At 44.3% G+C, this 21547-nt stretch overlaps 1 protein-coding gene across 1 annotated transcript in view; it reads right to left on the reverse strand.

Annotated features, from left to right (window-relative positions):
• Positions 1-20639, reverse strand: part of PPEF1 (protein phosphatase with EF-hand domain 1) — a gene marked incomplete at its 5' end in the record, with an annotated part of 74795 nt that extends 54156 nt beyond the window's left edge. The window contains 2 exons of the mRNA XM_082247225.1: positions 7567-7694; positions 20585-20639. Of these exons, the coding sequence (XP_082103351.1) occupies positions 7567-7694; positions 20585-20639 (183 nt within the window). The remainder of the gene's footprint in view (positions 1-7566; positions 7695-20584) is intronic.
• Positions 20640-21547: the final 908 nt, after the last annotated feature.

Raw genomic sequence — 21547 nt, forward strand, 5'->3', positions numbered from 1 at the left:
GCCAGATTACACAGAGGGATCTCCTGTTTACTCGGCGCTCGCAGTCACACACAGTCCAACTTCCTTGGCTGGATCTTATGATAGACAGAACACTGGTCCAATGCCGGGACATGTGATGTCTATTCTAAGAGCCAGTCCAGGAGGCGGGATTGTGTGTTACTGCAAGCGGCGAGGACACAGGAGATCATGGCTTTCTGTAATGTGGAGGCACTCACCCCACCCCCTTCCCCTCCGAGGCAGCCAGGTACTAATCCAGCGTATAAAACGCACACATGATTTGCCCCCTATTTTCAGGGGGAAAAAAATGTGTGTTATACACCGATAAATACGCTATATATGTTGTATTTATGAACATTGACATTCTCTAACTCTCCTCTCCCTGTCCTCCCTGTTTTAAAGGAGGTGATCACTCCCCGCCTACCCTTCCCTACCTAGTTTGGGTGTACATTGGTGAAAATATCTACCATAAACATCATCTATAGAAATCAGGTGGATTTCATATATCCAAATTCTAAAGAGAGGGGGACACAATATTAACCTCATATATACAGTGAATCCGGAAAGCATTCACAGTGCTTACATTTTTCCACATTTTGTTATGTTACAGCCTTTTAAATTCATTATTTTCCTCAAAATTCTACAAACAATACCCCATAATGACAAAGTAAAATAGGTTTGTTTGAAATCTTTGCAAATGTATTTAAAAAACAAAATAATTCCATGTACATAAGTATTTACAGCCTTTGCCACGACACTCAAAATTGAGCTCAAGTTTATCCTGTTTCCACAAATCATGCTTAAGATGTTTCTACAACTTCATTTTAGTCCACCTGTGGTAAATTCAATTGATTGGACATGATTTGGAAAGGCACACACCTGTCTATTTAAGGTCCCACAGGTAATTGTGCATATCAGAGCCACAAAGTCCAAGGAATTGTCTGTAGACCTCTGAGACAGGATTGTATAAATGCACAGATCTGGGGAAGGGTACAGAAAAATGTCTGCAGCATTAAAGGTCCCAATGAGCACAGTGGCTTCCATCATCTGTAAATGGAAGAAGTTTGAAACCGCCAGGACTCTTCCTAGAGTGGGCTGCCTGGCCAAACTGAGCGATCTAGGGAGAAAAGCCTTAGTCAAGCAGGTGACCAAGAACCCAATGGTCACTCTGACCAAGCTCCAGCGTTTCTCTGTGGAGAGAGGAGAACCTTCCAGAAGGACAACCATTTCTGCATCACTCCATAAATCAGGCCTGTATGATAGAGAGGCCAAACGGAGGCCACTTCTCAGTAAAAGGCACATGACAGCCCACACGGAGTTTGCCAAAAAGCAACTGAAGGACTCTCAGACAATGAGAAACCAAATTCTCTGGTCTGATGAAACAAAGAGTGAAAACTTTGGCATTAATAACAAGGACTGTTGTCCTGATGTTTTTTTATAAAGCGCATCAAAGTTGCAGCACTTTTTGTGCATTTTAATCACTTAAGGGTGGTTTTACCCCCTTAATGACTAGGCCATTTTTTTGCGATACAGCACTGTATTACTTTAACTGACAATTCCGACACTCTACCCAAATAAAATTGATGTCCTTTTTGCCCCACAAATAGAGCTTTTTTTTGGTACTATTTGATCACCTCTGCATTTTTTTTTTTTTGTGCTATAAACAAAAAAAGAGTGACAATTTTGAAAAAAAAAATAATTCTTTCATCATTTTAGACCAATATGTATTCTGCTACATATTTTTGGTATATTGATTGGTTTGCACAGCAGTTATAGTGTCTACAAACTAGGGGATAGATTTATGTTATTTTTATTTATTATTTTTTTTTTTTACTAGTAATGGCGGCGATCAGTAATTTTCAGTGGGATAAGTGATCGAAGAGTTACGTGTGTCCCTAGGGGACGCTTTCTAACTGTGTGTGGGGGTGGACTCACTTGATGAACACAGAGACCTGTGTTCCTAAATAGCAGGAACACAAGATCCCTGTGTTCCTCTTTGACAGAACGGCGGTCTTTCTTGGTTACATAGGCAGACCGCTGTTCTGTCTCCATGGAGAGCGATCGTGGGTAGCCGGCGGACATCGCGTCCGCCGGACCTGCTGATTGGCTCCCCTTCTGGCCAATCGGCACATGCACACGCCCCTGCTGTCTTTAAAAGAGCCGACCCGCTGCAGTAAAACTGCAGAGGCTGATCAGCAAGAGGCTAAAAAATTTGCAACCTAATAGAAGTCTATGGGACTGGAGATAGCATACAGGAAGACTGCGAGTACACCAGCACTGCAACCAAACTGGAGCACAATACATAGGACCAGGTACTCTACAGGCTGCTGAAACATGACTCCTTAGCTGCAGATAAGGAAAGACGGGAAGGGAGAGGAATTTGGGAGAGAGCAGGAAGGGAGGAGGAGGAGAGGCCGGTCACAGCTCACTTACTTGAAAAGGTCCCAGCAGGGTCACTGGCTCAGGCAATGCCTTGGCATCATGTTTAGGATTCGGCTGCCGTCTGCTCAGTTCAAACATTCCCACCCACACAATCCTCTTCACAGACAGAGATACGGGCTTCCTAAAGTATTGGCGGGCACAGAGAGAGAGGGGCAGGAGGAGGCAGAGCTTTTCCAACCAGCCTCTCCCATTGGTGTGGATGGGGCTGTACGGTGTATGGAATGCAGACTCTCAGCCCTGTGACAGGTGCAGCCAACTTCCCTGTCACAGGACACATCGCCGACTCACAGCACGAGTGTCAGGGAACTAGCCGGAGAATAATCGCTCATAGACCTGGCACATTAGCCAATTCTCAACATGAATACGCACACACGTATTGCAAACGCACGTTCGCTAGGACGAAGACGTGTGTGTGCTGGTGCACAAAAAAGACGTCCAATCCCAGCATCCTCTGGCCTTTAAAAGAATATCTGTGGCACATGAACATAACTGACTGGTTTTCAGCTTCCTGTTTCCTGCTTCTGATCACCTGTTGTCAGCCCGGCTTGCCCTTGGATTCCTCTTGTCTCGCTCCCAGCTCTGACCTCGGATTGTTCACAGATCTTCTCTTGTCATCTGCCCTGTGTATAACCCCTGAAGAGAGGATCCGCCGGTGGCAAGCCAACCTTTGTCTATACTGTGGCGGTACTGGACATTTTCTTCGAAACTGCCCTGTGAGACCCAGAAAGTTCCTGTCCTCTTGTCCCACATATGCCTCGATCGCTGGATCCTCCCCCGCTCATATCATCTTGCCTGTCTCACTACAAGTGGCAGAAGGGGAAGTCAAATTCCGAGCCATAGTTTATTCAGGCGCCTGCAGTTGTTTTCTGGATCTTACATTAGCTAAGAAATTACGGATTCCACTTGGACCTTAAAAACTGAGTCTTACTGTTCACCTGGCAGATGGCACTATTCTCAAGTCGGGGCCCATTACCCAAGAAACCGAACCAAACCCCATTCTGGGCTAACTATGGCTTTCATCCATGCTTTTTTCCAGATTCTCTGCCAGAAACTGCTGTGCCCGCAGTACAAGATAGATTGACCTCCATCTCTACGAATTACCAGACCCTGCAGGAGGCAATTCAAAAGGCCCAGGATGACTATAAAAGGAATTATGATAAGAAGAGAAGGGAGAACCTGGCCTTCAAGGTTGGTGACAGAGTCTGGCTGTCTACGGCCAACCTAAAACTCCCCTGTCCTTCTCGTAAGCTGGGACCAAGGTTCATCGGACCTTCTGGAATTAAAAGAATGACCAATCCTGTGGCTTTCAAACTTTCTCTTCTGCAAACTTTCAAAATCCACCCAGTCTTCCATGTTTCTTTTCTTAAACCTGCTGTTCTAGATTGTTTCCCAGGAAGGGAGGACCCACCGCCACCTCCAGTTACTATTGGTGAGGAAACCGAATTTGAGGTGGAAGCAATACTGGACTGCAGAAAGCGAGGAAGACATATTCAGTATCTTGTTAAGTGGAAGGGATACCCACCTGAAGAAAATTCATGGGAGCCTGAGGAAAATATTCATGCCCCCAGGTTACTGCAAGAATTCTTCAACAGAAACCCTGAGAAGGTGTCACATTTGGGCATCCGGAGGCTGCCCATAAGGGGGGGGCACTGTCAGGGAACTAGCCAGAGAATAATCGCTCATAGAACTGGCACATTAGCCAATTCTCAACATGGCCGTGCCAGCATGAATACGCACACACGTATTGCAAACGCACGTTCGCTAGGGTGAAGACATGTGCGTGCTGGCCCACACAGTGGACGTCCAATCCCAGCACCCTCTGGCCATTTAAAGAATATCTGTGGCACATGAAAATTGCTGACCGGTCTTCAGCTTCCGGTTTCCTGCTTCCTGTTCCTGTGTTTGCTGCTGCTATCTGATCTGCTCACCACTGGCTTACTGACCTCTGCTTCTGTCCCTGACTACGCTTTCGGCTGTGCCTTGTCTGCTTTGATTCGTCTTGGTGCCCACCTGCTGTACCCAGCCTGCAGTACCTGCCTCCAGTACTTACCTGTTGATCCTGCCAGCTGCACTTTCCATTACAAACAACTTCCAGCTGTGTGCAGTCTGCAACATCCTCAGCACTCCTGGGTCCTAGTGCTCCCCTTCTCTGGTGTTCACCTGCAGAGAGATCTCCCTACCACCAACCCTCATCTGGGGCACAGCTGGCAATCCCTGCTACTTTGGGCTTCGTGCTTCCTGTTACCACCTTCAGGGACACCATGCACTCAGCCGCAAGGAGAGCCCTCTCAGCATTTCGGCTTCAGGACCAGGTACGTGACAACGAGCATTCCTGCACCCCTCCGACATCGTCCTGAACAGTAGACTCAGGCAGCCCAGGGAACTGCACATGTGCAGTTCCCAACTGGCGGTACAGCTGCTTTTTATGGGAATTAGAGAGCCCGGTGGGAAATGCCCCCCGATTCAGTCCGCCCCTGGTTGTTAATCAGTTTCAGCTGCTTTGGTGTTAATGAAATTACCAACAGTTGCACTAGATGGGCAACAATGGGATGACCTCCAAAACAGGAATCGTTTTTCAGGTGAAGTCACTGACATTTGTTTCCCTACTCATCTTTTCTGACTGTTTTTCACTAGTTTTTCATTTGGCTAGGGTCAGTGTCACTACTGGTAGCATGAGGCGATACCTGGACCCTATAGAGGTTGCACAGGCAGTCCAACTCCTCCAGGATGGCACATGCAATTGCCAGAAGGTTTGCTGTTTCTCCCAGAACAGTCTCAAAAGCATGAAGGAGATTCCAGGAGACAGGCAGTTGCTCAAGGAGAGCTGGACAGGGCCATAGAAGGTCCTTAACCCATCAGCAGGACTGGTATCTGCTTCTTTGTGCAAGGAGGACCAGGAAGAGCAGTGCCAGAGCCCTACAAAATGACCTCCAGCAGGCCACTGGTGTAAATGTCTTTGATCAAACAATTTGAAACAGGCCGTCCTGAAGAAGGAGCGCATGCTCCGATAACGTGTCGCCGTAGCATCCCGCATCACTGCCAGGAGTGACGTCAGGATCCCAGGACCCACGAGTGCCAGCGTTCCACCAGTTGACGGGGAGCCCACGGACACCACCGAGGCCGTCCCTGTACACACGGAGGAACCCCCCCTGCCGCTCTCACCGGGATCCACTGCCTCCACCACCAGGACCCGCTCCAGTGATGCTCCTGATGATCAACATTACTTGACTAACTGCATCTTATTCACCAACTAAATGTGAGTGTAATACTGCTGCACATACTTCAATAAATGTCTTGCTGCACTTAGAAGGCGCTGCGCTGTCTTCCCTCTTGTCTCCCCCCCAGAGATATCTTCTGTCTCTTCCGCCGGCAGCCGCTACAGTGGACAGCTACCCCCTGAACTGTTAGGGGGTCCCCCTACCCCTGGTGTTTCCCTTCTCCCTCCCCCCCCCTCCCCTGGGCCCCCAGGACCAGACTTTTTTGAGACCTCTTCTTGCGCCAATTCATCACTAAACCATGGAGAACGTTATGCTGCCTGAAAAGTCATTAACCATGACAGGTTTGATGGTGGGTCAATGATGGTCTAGGAAGGCATATCCATGGAGGGAAGCACAGACCTCTACAGGCTAAACAATGGCACCCTGACTGCCATTAGCTATCGGATGAAATCCTTGGACCCATTGTCAGACCCTACACTGGTTCATTGGGTCCTGGGTTCCTCCTCGTGCACGACATTGTCTCATCTGGCAAGAGTATGCAGCCAGTTCCTGGAGGATGAAGCAATGGATACCATTAAATGGCCCCCACGCCCGCCTGACCTAAATTTAAAAGAACACCTCTAAGACATTATGTTACAGACCATCCAATGCCGCCAGGTTGCACCCCAGTCTGTTCAGAAGCTCAATGATTCCCTGGTCCAGATCTGGAAGGAAATACCCCAGGATACCATCCAACGTCTCATTAGGAGCATGCACTGACGTCAGGCATGCATATAAGCACGTGGGGGCCAAACAAATTACTGAGTACCATTTTGAGTTCCTGCAATGAATGAACTAGCCTGCTGCATCATTTTTTCACTTTGGTTTTAGGGGTGTCTTTGAATTCAGTCCTCTGTAGATTGATCATTTTCATTTCCATCAACCAATGTGGCATCCTTTCATTCCCAACACATTACCCAGCTCATATCAGTATAGATATCCAGCATGATATTTTTCCATATTGTGATCTGATATGTTTTCAAAGTGTCCCTTTAATTTTCTTGAGCAGTGTAAGAAATAGAAAGAGATTTTCCCTCTATATTTATGCTAATTTCAGATACTTTATGTTTAGACATGATAAATAGATTGTTTACTTATACATACACCATTGGCTGATCTACTTGAATCCCTATGTCCGCCCCCAGACTGCTGCATATAGGGATCAGACAAACTCTGCCTTACGTTAGCTATGGTGAGTTATTTTATGGTACTCCTAAAAACACTATATTGATGTAAAATGATGATAGAGTTGTATTCTAACATGAAATTTGTTTATTTTAAGAGAAAGTTGTTTGCACACCTACACGGTCCTGAAGAAGCTATTTGCGAAACGCGTGGAACTCTGATCAGACAAGAATACATGTATCCACGTATCTACTATATGTATTATTATATTTGTCTTGTCTGTGATTCAAATGTAAGGTGTATGCAACATTTACCCTAAGGAGATTTTTTCTTTCTGCTTTGTCCCATTTTGCCTTGTGGGCTAGGCTCCGACGATAGGGCCTGTTACGCTTTTTATGTTTCATGTTTTAGATTATTGTTCAAATAAATTTATATTTAATTTAAAATAACTTCTGATATGTGTCTCATGTTGTGCCCATAAAGTCCACATCACATAGAGGTGTTTCTATCCTTAGAACACCTGTTGTACTTTTGTCTTAATTTTATGTTAACATTTACAGTACATGTTCATAAAGTTTAAAATTAGAAATTAGAAAGGGACACATCACGTCTTGCGCTGGCATATGACCACAACCAAGTTGCCAAGTTAAAACTGCTTTTCGACCGCAAAGAATCTTGATAATCCCAGATTTGTTGGAGGGTATGTATTTATTGCAATGAAAATAAGAATAGAGATGATACCAACCTGGAGTTGAGCCTGTTCCTCAGCATATTCAATGGATTGAAATATACTAAGCGTATAGCGTCGCCTCATTTCTAGTCTTGCCATGTAGAAGCGGTACCATCTCTGGATCAGAAGTGCTGCTTTAATTGCTGACAAAATCATTAAATCATAGTTTTAGGCCATTTTTATTTTCACCTTTGATGTTTAAAAGATATACTTTGAAGCATGCTAATCTACTAATCTAGTAAATTAGAATGAGAACAGTTATATGCTTTTTCTGCTGGTACCTGAACACACAGAATTGTATTATTATCAAGCAATTATTATACCTTACATTATTAAACTGTATATTTCTTGCCCCACTAAACATTGGATCTGTTTGGAAAAAACAAAGACTGAACAGGTTTTAAAGTTATTTGGTGGCATGGTCAAAGATAGCACTATGGAAGAGAGAAATTCATTATTTACCCATACCTTTAATAGGCTTGACTTAAATAAATTGTGTAATACTGTATATTACTTGTAGTTTAGTAAATCTCTTTCAATTGTTTTTACAAAATTGTAATATTGAACCCTCAAATATTAGTGACTTCTCTATCCCACTATTATAGTTTCCCATTAAAATTTTTATTAAATTCCAGGGCTGATGTCACACAGACATCTCTGCTGTTACCAACACATCTCCAGTGGCAGAGTCACGTCGTAGACCCTTCGACCTATACTACCTCTGTGTACTCGGCCCCTCATTGGTAAAACAATATTTTTTGTCCATATTTATTCTCATTGTTTTAATTTTTAAAAACGTATCACCCCAAAATACTTTCTACCCTTACATAACAATTATAATAAATTCTAAAACAATTATAATAAACTGAATAATGACAATTTATATAGCTGCTAAGAAAGATAATTCTTTGATTTTAGGATGAATCCAGATCTCCTAGCTGATCAGAATAAAAAAAAAAAAAAAAAAAAAAAAAAAAAAAAAAAGAAAACCTTGTGAATACTTTGAAGAGCCTTTTCTTTTAACATACTAAGCATAGCAAGATACACTAAATTACCAAGTATTGGGACACCTGCCTTTACACACACATGAACTTTAACCAATTAAGCCCCGGAAGATTTTACCCCCATTCCGACCAGGGGTTTTTTTGCGATTTTTTACTCCGTGACTTTAACAGACAATTGTGCGGTCGTGCGACGCTGTACCTAAACGAATTTCACGTCCTTTTTTCCCCACAAACAGAGCTTTCTTTTGGTGGTATTTGATCACCTGTGCGATTTTTTTTATCATGCGCTATAAACAAAAAAAGAGTGTAAATTTTGCAAAAATAACAATATTTTTCACATTTTTTTATATGAAATTCCCAAAAAAAAATGTAAAAATGAAATTTTTTTAACATTTTGGGCCAATTTGTTTAATGCTACATATGTTTGGTAAAAAAAATCGCAAAAAAGTTATCGCGTTTACTAACAATGGGAAAGATTTTTGTCATTTTTGGTGGTTTTTTTTAACGAGTAATGGCGGCGATCTGCGATTTTATTTGCTGGACTGCGACATTGCGGCGGACAGATCAGACCCTTGACTGACATTTTTGACACTTTTGGGGTTACCAGTAACATTACTGCAGTAATCAGTGCTAAAAATATGCACTGTTACTGTAAAAATGACACTGGCAGTGAAGGGGTTAACTGTATTGGAGAGGGAGGGGTTAAGTGTGTCCTAGGGGCGTGTTTCTAACTGTAGTGGGACAGGTCTCCTATTGTAAAAACAGAGATCTGATCTCCATTTTTACACTGGGGAGAATGACAGGCGGCTTGTTTACATAAGCCGCCCGCCTTTCTCCCGCTCTACCGACGATCGTAGTGTGACCGGCGGACATCGGGTCATCGCCGATCACACGCACGGACTCCTGCGTGAACAAGCCGCGGCGGGAGCGCGCCTCAGCGGGCGCGCGCTCGCCCGCTATTGGCTCACAAACCGGTCACAGGCTAGTGACGTATATATACGTCACTTTGCCTGGCCGGGGCTGACCGCCGCAGTATATCTACTTGCGGCGGTTGGCAAGCGGTTAATGGCATCCCAGTCTTAGTCTATAGGGGTTCAATATTGACTTGGCCCACCCTTTGCAGCTATAAAAGCTTTAACGCTTCTGGAAAGGCTGCCAACAAGGTTTAGGAGTGTGTCTATGGGAATGTTTGACCATTCTTCTAGAAGCGCAGTTGTTAGGTCAGGCACTGATGTGGATGAGAAGGCCTGGCTCGCAGTCTCTGCTCTAATTCATCCCAAAGGTGTTCTATTATGTTGAGGTCAGGACTCTGTCTTAGTCCCTAGGGTTCAATATTGGGTTGACCCACCCTTTGCAGCTTACTTGGTGTAGCTCTGCAGAGAAACCAATCAGCTACTAGTTTTTTTTTTTTTTTTTTTAGAGTTTAAAGTGATGCTAAAGTCTACAAATAACAAAAATGTTATACTTATGTGCTCTATGTAGTGGTTTTGCACAGGGCAGCCCAGATCCTCCTCTTCTTGGGTCTCTGGCTGGAGCTCCTTGGCCTTCCCTTCTGTTGAGTCCCCCCACAGCAAGCGGCTTGCTATGGGGGCACCCGAGTGGAGCTACAGCTCCCTGTGTCCATTCAGACACAGAGCTGAGGGCCAGTCCGGCCCCCTTCCTCTACTCATTGGCTCACTGACTTTAATTGACAGCATTGGGAGCCAATGGCGTCACGCTGCTGTCTCAGCCAATGAGGAGGGAAGTCCCAGACAGCCGATTCTCTTCTGCAACATCGCTGGATCTACATGGACCTAAGGTATGTATTAGGGGGGCTGCTGCACACAGAAGGTTTTTTATCTTAATGCAAAGAATGCATTAAGATAAAGACCTTCTGACTTTACAACCACTTTAATTGAACTGGCGGTCTGATTATGTCCAGATTTCTGTGCTAAAAGCGGTATATTCTTTTGCATGGAAATCTGTTGTTTTATATTTAAAAATTCACCTTCCCCTGCGATCCCTCGCCGTCCTCCCCCACCGTCCTCCTCCACCATCCTCCCAGCCGATGTCGGCACCTGTCTTCCGGTTCCCTTCCCTGTGAGTGTTGCGATGCAGGGGGTGGAACCGGCGGCAATTTCAAAAATGTAAATACACCAAATGATATGATACAAAGCTGTGATCCTAACGGATTACACTATATCATGCCATTTCACCACAGGATTTCACCTGGTGACTTTTCCAGTGCCCTGCCTGTGCTTTTCGAGCATTTTGTGCCTGGAAAATTGAGAACAACCATGGCGTCCAAAAAGCGTTCTTTTTGCGCAAAAGCGCTTTTAGCTGTCGCTGTTTTCTAGTTCGTCTAAAAGCGCTTTTGCGCAAAAAGAAAGTTTTTTGTACGCCTTTGTCGTTCTCAATTTTCAAGGCACAAAGCACTGGAAAAGCACAGGCAGGGCACTGGAAAAGTCACCAGGTGCAATCCTGTGGTGAAATGGCATGATACAGTGTAATCCATTAGGGTGACAGCTTTGTATCATGTCATTTGTGTATTTACACTTTTGAATTTGCCACCGGTTCCACCCCGCTGCGTCGCAACGCTAGCAGAGAAGGGAACCGGAAGGCAAGTGCCGGCAATCGGCCGTGCACAGAGCGCGGGAGAGAGTGTGAGGACGCCGGGAAGGACGGTAGGGAGCGCAGGGAAGGTAAGTAACATTGCGGGGTAATCCTGAGTGTGGCTCGGGGTTATCGCTTTTGGTACTGAAATTTAATCCCGAGCCACACTCGGGAATACCACTAAGGAGGGTAACAGCTGATTGGCTACCATGCACAACTGCACCAGATTTTGCAGTTTTAGTAAATCAACCCCAATGTTTCATTTACAAAGTGTTACGGCGATAGCCAGATCGCAAATATCTAAAGTTGTAATTATGAACACATGTGGAGCCCTGTACATCTTTGGCTATTAGAAGGTTTTTTGTTTTTGTATGCAAGGGGTGGGTGGGGTGAATAGGTGTTGTTTCTACATGTATTTTGTAAAACCTGTAACATAAAAAAAATATGGTTTAAAAATAAAAAGTAGAAGCTTAAAATGTCCAGTGTTCTTGTCCACTAGTGTGTCCTGTTAGAAACGACTTTGGCGTGAGATACTAAAACTTGAATGGTAGCTGTACTCTGTTGACCAGAATGTGTTGTTTTATCACTTGTACAAAACATGTGCAGTCTTGTCTCCATTTGTGCTAAATACTTGTTTGTTTTCCACTTTACATCCCCTGTGTTTACTTTTCTATCTCATTGCAGATATAAGAATTATAAGTTTATTTAACCTATCAGTATTTTTTTCATTGCCCTCCACTGATGGGCCTTACATGTTTGGGTCTCCGACCCAAGTCAAATAGTGCCCGTGCTTCAGACATTCACAATCACTTACCATTTAACTTAACTCTACCCTGAAACATAACTCCTTAAAGTAGAACTATAGGCAAAACTTTTTTTTTCATTTTGGATAGAGCAAGGGAGGGTTATAACTAGAGATCGACCGATTATCGGCAATGCCGATATATCGGGGGCCAATATGCACTTTCCCCGATATATCGGAATCGGCTTTTGGATTTACCGATATTGCCGATATTCGTGACGTCATTGTGTATGTTGCGCCACGCGCCTCCGCGCACTGGACAGCTCTTAGGCCGTCTCCCTCTGCCTCCTTACAGTGTCTTTTACCCACCGCTGCCACACTGGAGTCTGAATTCAGCACAGGCGGTCGGTAGTTGGGACAGAGTTCTTCTACATCTAGTGAGTGCAGTCACCAACAGTCTGACACACGTTCTGTATTCTGTTCTGTGATAATTGATAACAGTGACCAACAAAAAACACTCTCTCTGACACAGGTTCTGTATCTGTTCTGTTCTGTAACACAGCTGCCGCGGCCATACGCCCACAGCTGCCCGGTGCCAGCCAGCAACCCAGTCCCACACAGTCCACAGTGTAATGTACCAGCCAGCCAGCCACAGGCCCTGCCTGAGTCCTCCTCCTGACAGTACCAGCTCTCCAGCCGCAGGCCCTGGGCCTGTACGTGCCAGGCCAGCCACCCAGTCCCACACAGTCCACAGTGTAGTGTACCAGCCAGCCAGCCACAGGCCCTGCCTGAGTCCTCCTCCTGAATGTTTATACAAAATTAGTGCGCTACCACTACAGCAGCAAAAATAGGGGCGCAACAGCATACTAAGACAATGTGCCACATCCGAATGTTTGTCAGAGATAAAGGAAGAATGCGGATGGACTTTAAAGGCACAATAAGATTGGAGTAAAAAACTTGTTTATTAATGACATAAAAACAGGGAAAGGGGCCCCCTAGAACAGGGGGACACTTAAGCAGAATACATAAAAAAGTCAAAAAACAACACAACAAAATACAACTAGTCAATAAACATAGACATACAATTGATTTACAATAGTTGTATCATAAGGAGGTAGTAATGGACGAGGATGCTATACGTTACATCCTAGCTAGCCCAGAGGCAAGGTCCGGGATAACGCAGAGCGTCCTCTACCGTATACAATAAGGCTATACACATAGAGAATTATTCATGTAGCCAGGTGCCCTACATGTTTCGCTCAAAAGTTCGAGCTTCTTCCGGAGCTACTGGTACATAGATTATGTTTCGCTCAAAAGTTTGAGCTTCTTCCGGAGCTACTGGTACATAGATTCCCTGTAAAGGCGGATATGTGCTTCACGTTAGCCAGGATACAGACAAGGAAAGGTAAACCAAATATAAACCAAATACGGGGGATGATCTGCTGAGGTAAGGCTGATAGCCGATGAGACTGTAGAACAATTTGGATAAGATGCCTGTCTTAATGAAGGCAGAGGCCAAAAGAAAGTAGCCAATAAGGCCAAAGACAGAGAAACCAGAGATATATATATCAATCCATGGTAAGGGTAGTCCCTCTGGTAAAAGGAGACATGCTAGTGTCATCGGACGTTCAGGCTCACGGTTCAGCAGATCAGTGCCCCCGGATGGAGATAAACTACCATGGTACCATGGATTGATATATATATCTCTGGTTTCTCTGTCTTTGGCCTTATTGGCTACTTTCTTTTGGCCTCTGCCTTCATTGCTTGTGCTGCGAGACAGTGGAGCGAACAGGGTTAAAGGTATGAGACTTGCTGAAGTGTCAGACCTCAGCTGCATGGCACACACCTTCCAACTGGTGGTAAATGATGGTCTGTCACACCAGAAAGCTTTGCTGGACATTATTACCATGCTGAAGAAGTGCGCAGGCCATTTCCACCATTCTGTTCTTCCCAAGCAGCGACTGAGGTGCATTCAGGAAGACCTTGGCCTACCCAAAAACAACCTGATACAGGCTGTTGCAACATAATGGAACTCAACGCTACACATGTTACAGAGGGTGCTGGAGCAGAAGCGAGCTCTCACCGTATATTCTGGTGAATATTGACTTGGAGGACATTCTTGCCCTACTGCAGATCAGTGGGACATAGTAGCCAACATTATAGAGACGCTCGTACCCATTAAGGAAGTGTCACTGGAGGTGAGTCATTACGACTCATCTGTTTCCTCTGTAATCCCATGTGTGAGAGTCCTGAAGATGCTTCTTCAACAGAATGAAGGACCCAACACACATGGCATCAAAGCATGTAGGCAGGCCATGAGGGACAGCCTCGCCAAAAGGTTTGAGAAGCATGAGGAGAATAAAACTGTTGTGCTTGCATGTCTTTTGGATCCTTGATACAAGAACCATCCTTTCTCTTCTGATGATGTATTGGCCAAGGCAAAGCAATGGCTGACAGAAGATATTCAACAGAAGATGCAGGAGGTTCCTCCTGATGAAAAGAGAAGTCAAGGACAAGAAAAGCAGGTTTCTAATGTGGAAGAGCAGGATGCAGGAGAAAATGTTCCAAAAGACAACGGACAGAAGAGAAAATTCATTGTGGTCAAATAGATGCAATGTTCAGCGTTTTATTGGGACCTCATGCAGAGGATTCATCAGACTCGTCAATAATGAGCCTGGATGATGAACTTCATCTCTATTTGAAGGAACCAGTAGTTGACAGAAGAAGTGATCCTCTTTAGTGGCAGAAAGAAAATGAGGCACGCTTCAAAATACTTGCTTCTCATGCTAGAAAATACCTTTCTGCTCCTCCTTCCTCAGTACCAAGTGAGCGTGTTTTTAGTGAAGTGGCAGCAATTTATGAAAAGAAAAGAAGCCGTTTAACTGGTGAATATGCTGAAATGGTATGCTTTCTGCACTATAATATTGTTCTACTTAACTGGGAGTATTGATTTGAAAGTGTAGATAGTCTATAGTGTAGTTAGTCTGTCCGCCAGTCCACTGAGTCTGTCCAATCCACTGTCTAGCTTGTGTCTATCTATTTTTTTTCTAACAGTTTTGCACTGACTGCGCTTCGGTCAGTGCAAAAGTGATAAAAAAAAAAAAAAATAGCGTTCCATTACAAGGAAGGAGATCCAGGAGCAAAAGAGACATTTTTGTGGCCGGCTGCCTATCACAACTGACCAAGGAGACTTTAAAATAAAGATGTGCTGCTGAATTTCAAGTTGCAAGTGTTGCAGTTTCAGACCTTTTAGGGCCATCGGGCCCGGGTCTGCTGGAAAGTTGTTTTTGTGCTAGATCCCTTGGGCCATTGGGCCAGGATCTTTTGTGGATTACAAATGGCTGTGTGGGACATCATCCACAGTCTTTACAGATGAAGATATTGCTACAAAGTTCAAGTGTGTCCAGGAACTTTAGTGGGGGGTGCCCTGCTGGACCCCTGTGATCTTTCTTTGACTCAGCAGGACTGTAGGTCATGAGAGACTGTAACCTGCCCTGTTTCCTTATTGAAGTGCTTGGAAGGACAGCAGAGGGCGCTGTGTTTCACTTCTACAAAAAGGACTCTGCCTAGACAGCTAGTGTTAGGGGACAAGCTCTTCAAGGGAGGAGAGGACCCCGGCGTGTCAAGACACTGGCTAGCAGAGGCAGTCAGGGAAGGAATGCAAAGGTCGCCCTTACAACCAGTGAAGGAGGGTCTTTCCATTCAACTTTTCAGAGAAGTTGGGCTTGCATTTTCATGTGTATGTAGTTGACTAACTTTTGCTTCCTTTTTCTCTATACAGGTGGGACCACCTTAGAGATAGACAGTCAGGATGATTGCATTGTATTTTTCTTTGTTGTTCTCCACCAAGTGAGTTTATTTGGTGGGGGTGCATCAGTTTTCATGCACCTTAAACCATTTGTAAAATATTGTACAGCAGAGTGTAAAGATCTATTTTTTACAGTAATTTATTTGTAAATTTGTTTACCCTTTTTCCCCTTTCCAGGTTTGTGGGATACTCCTGATTTTTTGTCAGAGGTTTGACAGGAGGTGGCTGCCTTAGAGTCAGAGGGACCTGATTCAATTTGGTGTGGGGTGGGTGTAGCACCCTACAGGTAGGTGCTAGGTAAATGTATAGTGGGCTTTGTCTGCCTAACAGCAGGGCCATGATTTCTTTTTAGTATGGTGTCATGGTTTCCAGGTGTCTGCTGAAGGAGTCTCCCCACTGGTTCTGTGAGAGGCTTATCATAGGGCAGTGGAGGAAACAAAATCAGGGATACATTCAGGCTTGTAACTACCCCAAAAGGCAGATTCTGCCGCACAGGATTCTGGGAGTGGGTATAAGTCTGAGGGAGAGCATGACTCATTGTCTTTGGCGGGAAGCAGAGTCCCAGGAGGGTGAGAACGTCTGTCTCTCCTCCTGTCAGAGGAGTTGAATTTTTTGGGTGCTGCCGGAGAATGCAGAGAGTGCTGAGTTGAGCTGAGGGGGATCCGGTGTGCCGAGAACCAGTGGAGAACGAGAGGGGTCCAGTACCAGAAAAGCCTACACAGGGCGTGAGTACTGAGGATTGCCCCTGGGGGTCTGCCTAGAGTCAGTGGGGACCACTCCGGAGAAGATTCTAGGATCCAAGTGTCAGCTAGGGGTAAAGGGGGTACCCAGTCAGAGGACCCTGAAGTGGTAGAGGGGTTACCTAGGTTGAGGACCCTGAAGCAGTAAAGGGGGTGCCTGCAGTTTGGGCCCTGAAGAGTTAATGCACAGTGTGAGTGCATCAGTTGAGAGCTGCAGCCATACAGGAATACACAGCAAGCTAGGGCAAGGCTGGAGAGAGTAGTCAGTGAATTTGCAGTGCAAGCATTGTCAGATGTTCAAGGTTCTACAGTCCTGGATCTGCTAGACTTAAGTCGGGCTTCCAGCACAGCTTTCAGTGATACAGTGTGTTTAAAGTGTTAGTAAGCGTTGGCTAGCGTCGGCTAGCGCCAAAACAGCGCTAACAGGCATTTTTACAACAGAGTTACTAGAATTATACATAGTCGAGCCAAAGTAGTATCCCACTCATTCCCTTCTCCCATCCCCTAAAACTACAATAAAACAACCAAACAAGGATGCTGGAGATGTCAATGTGTCAGTTCTCACACCCAGGGCCGCAGCTCACATGGGCTGGAGAGGTAACCGGTATCATTGGCAGACCCACATCAGGCCACAGGCCTGGAAACCTTGCTACAATATATACGAGGGGAGCCCTGTCAGGTAGGCTGTATGGGGCTCCGTGATTTCTATCAGCAGCCCTGATTACAGGCATGCATAGGCATGCATAGTAAGCTTTTCTACTCACTGCACCCTGTGTGGGTCACTCTTAATATTCAACATTACATACGAAGCGCTTAGCTACACACAACATTTTTTGCATGTAAATTTAACCACTTGCCGACCGCCGCACGACTATCTACGGCGGCGGTCAGCCCCTCACAGGCAAAGTGACGTAGGTCTACGTCGCTCGCCTGTGAGGGTTTAGGGAGCGAGCGCGCGCCGCCGGAGGCGCGCTCCCGCTCCCGCGTGGTCACGGACCCCCCCGCGCGTGTGACCGGCGGACCCGATCGCCGCCGGCCACTCTGCGATCGGCGGGGGAGAGGGAGAAAGTCAGGCAGCTTGTGTAAACAAGCTGCCTGTCATTCTCCTCTCTGTATGAGAGCTGATCACATGGATCTACTATGTAGATCCATTGATCACTCTGCATACAGTTGAAGCCACAGCCAATCACAGTTAGAATCACGCCCCTAGGGACACACACAGCCCCTCCCTCTCAAATAAAGTTAACCCCTTCACTACCAGTGTATTTTTACAGTAACAGTGCATATATATAGCACTGATTACTGTAGAAATGTCACTGGTAACCCCAAAAGTGTCAAAAATGTCAGTCAAGGGTCCGATCTGTCCGCCGCAATGTCGCAGTACCGCAAAAAAAATCGCAGATCGCCGCCATTACGCGTTAAAAAAAAAAACAACAAAAATGACAAAAATCTTTCCCTTTGTTAGTAAACGCAATAACTTTTGCGCAAACCAATCAAAATACGCTTTTTGCGATTTTTTTTATCAAACATAGGTAGCATAAAACAAATTGGCCGAAAATATTAAAAAATTTTGATTTTTACATTTTTTTTGGGGGGAATTTCATATAAAAAAAAGGGAAAAATATTGCTATTTTTGCAAAATTTACGCTCTTTTTTTGTTTATAGCGCGTGATCAAAAAATCGCACAGGTGATCAAATACCGCCAAATGAAAGCTCTGTTTGTGGGAAAAAAAGGACGCCAAATTCGTTTAGGTACAGCGTCGCACGACCGCGCAATTGTCCGTTAAAGTCACGCAGTGCCGAATCGCAAAATACCCTCTGGTCGTTTAGCAGCCAAATCCTCCGGGGCTTAAGTGGTTAAAGGTTTTTTTATTTTCACACCACCAAGAACATGGAATTCAACATTGTCACGAGAATGCATTACTTGCATACAGTACACAGACATTAGTATCACTCTGTACTCTGCTTATTATTAATACAGCAAGACATGTAGAGCAACTCAGTACTCATTTGTGCATGCTTGGGTATGTGACCACACTGTCTCTATTTTGCTGTATCAACATTTTAAAATTTGTGTTCTACTCATTAAAAGGCTAAAAACCTTGTAACAGATTTATTTAAAAAAAATACCACTTATTCTCTACAGAGAAGGGGGCATAGAAGTTGTTTTATTTAAAACATACAGTTACTTTTTAAAGAAGCAATATTTAACCAGTTTCGTAACTTAGACTGTGTAAATGAACCAGTTCTGGACCACCCCACGCAGATTTCCTGCAGTAGGGCGGCCCTCCTGCATGAAAGGATGTACCTGCACATCATTTCATGTAGTGGTGCTGGCGCGCACGCATGGTGACCCACTCCTGCTGTGATTGGACACAGTGGAAGCCAATCAGTGGGTCCAGCGGACCCAATGTTTGCCAGCACGCCTCAGTGAGAGAGGCAGAACAGTGGTCTGCCTATGTAAACAAGAGAGATGTGAAAGGGAAAGATGGAGATCCTGTGTTTCTGCTAAGCAGGAACACAGATCTCTGTCTTCCCAAAGCCAGAGCATCCCCCAGACCCCACACAGTTAGCAAGCACTCCCAGGGAACACATTTAAGCCTTTGATCACCCTTGATGTTAACCCCTTCCCTGCCAGTGTCATTTGTACAGTGACAGTGAATTTATTTAGCACTGATCACTGTATTAGTGTGACTGATCCCCAAAAAGTGTCATATTTGTCCATCGCAATGTCACAGTCCCACTAAAAATCGCTGATCGCCGCCATTACTAGTAAAAAAAAAAAAAGAAATGCCATAAATCTATCCTATAGCTCAGGGGTAGAGAACCTATGGCTCGTGAGCCAGACAGGGCTCTTTTGATGGCTGCATCTGGCTCGCAGACAAATAGGGTCTCCAGCTATGAGTATATCATTATTAGCCTCGAGTCGAGTCCATGCCTGAGTGCTACACTGGTTTCTAGTATGCTGCTTGGCGTCTAGAAACCAGTGATGTCACGTGATGTCAGCATCATGTGACAGCGGGAGAGCGAGGGCAATGGTCAAATTCCTCCACCCCTCCTAAAATTTACTCCACCCACCACCGGCCACCTTCCTTTTTCTCCAGGCGGCAGCGTGGGCTCAGCGTAGAGCCGAGGGAGGTCCTGAAGCGGCAGGTCAATCAGTCAGACTCGTCAGTGTAAATATTTTGCGTTCTGTGCTTCCCCTGTCTCAAGTAATTTCAAATACTCTTTCAGAAAGAGTATTTGCAATTACTAAGTTGAGACAGGGAAGCACAGAAAGCAAAAAATTATAGGCTAGCCTGCACCTTCTTTTTTATCTTTAATTCACAGTTTACAGAGGCTCCCAATACCCTCACTGAAGAAGTGCTGCAGGCCTGCAGCCGTATGTACTGTGGAATTTTTTAATAACATTTCCCCAGACATTGACATTTTGGCACATATGGGCTACACATCCACTTTCTGTTTGCGCTAAGGTTATTTCTCCTTTCCATTGTCGTGCCCTGAAAATCGCACTAGTGTGAACAGGGGAAGTCAACTTTAATACTTCAGCTCCTTTAACCACTTCAGACCTGGAAGGTTCTACCCGCTTAATGACCAGGCCATTTTTTGCAATTCGTCACTGCGTTACTTAAATAAAGGTTCCCAACCCCTGAAATATAGTGTATGGCTCTCACGGAATTACATTTGAAAATATGTGGTGTTCATGGCTCTCTCAGCCAAAAAGGTTCCTGACCCCTGCTTTAACTTGTAGATGCAATAACAAATCAATAAATGCTAATTGGAATTTTTGTTTACCAAAAACATGTAGCAGAATACATATTGGCCTAAATTGATGGAGAAATTAGATTTTTTATTGGATATGTTTTATAGTAAAAAATATTATTTTTATTTAATTTTTCAAAATTGACGGTCTTTTTTTATTTATAGCGCAAAAAAAAATTTAAAAACCGCAGAGGTGATCAAAAACCACCAAAACAAAACTCTATCTTTGGGGAAAAAAAAGGAAATAAAAAGATAATGAAGATACAGTTAAATTAAAATGAATTGTATACAAATAGATCTGTCGGCTTACATAATGTTATGTTAAGTGTTATCAAAAACAACAAACCAACATATTTCAGATTTGCGTTTGCGATATATCACTTACCTTTTTCTGATTTCTTACTTTGATTTTCAGTCTTTACCGATGTCCCGCAGCCCATAGCTGCCAACCTGATGCAGACAATAAAAGAGTTCTAGTTAGTACTAGACAAGGCTATCCGCTGATGTTCTCTCGTAGTTGTGATCACTCATCATGTGTGTTTACCTCTAACTGGTCCTGAACGTAATACAAAGAGAAGGAGGAGTGTCACACAAAGAGGAGAGCAGCTAGAAATTCAATTACATGGATTAGCAGAGTGTGGTTTCAAAGGGACTGCTGCAATGAAATCATTAAATCTTGTTATGAAGCATATCACATGAAGATCTCATAAACCAGATTGTCACTGAAACATCTGCCTGTAGTTACATCATTGCACTGCTTTCTAATAATCGAGGCATGGAGTACATAAAGTACATGTAAACAGAGCTTTTGGTATGGCCAAGCCAATTACCACTTGACCTCCGGAAGACTTACCCCCCTTCATGATCAGGCTATTTCTTGCTAAACAGCACTGCGTTATTTCAACTGACAGTTGCGTCACTGTACCCAAAAGTATGTCCTTTTTTTTTTACTACAAAAAGAGCTTTCTTTTGGTGGTATTTGATCACCCCTGCGTTTTTTTATTTTTTGCACTATAAACAAAAAAGACCCACAGTTTGAGAAAAAAAAAATGTTTACTTTCTGCTATAAAACATATCCAATAAAAAAAAAAAATGTAAAAAATCGAATTTCTTCATCAATTTAGGCCAACATGTATTCTGCCACAAATTTTCGTTAAAAAAAAAAAATCCCAATAAGTGTATATTGATTGGTTTGTGCAAAAGTTATAGCTTCTACAGACTATGGGATATATACTGGAATTTTTGTTTATTTAATTTTTGTTATTACTTGTATTGGCGGCGATCAGCAACTTATAGTGGGACTGCGATATTGCAGCGGACATTCGGACACTAGCTAACACTTTTGACA

This window comes from Pelophylax lessonae (assembly GCF_965119305.1).
Source record: "Pelophylax lessonae genome assembly, chromosome: 2".
NCBI lineage: Eukaryota > Metazoa > Chordata > Amphibia > Anura > Ranidae > Pelophylax > Pelophylax lessonae.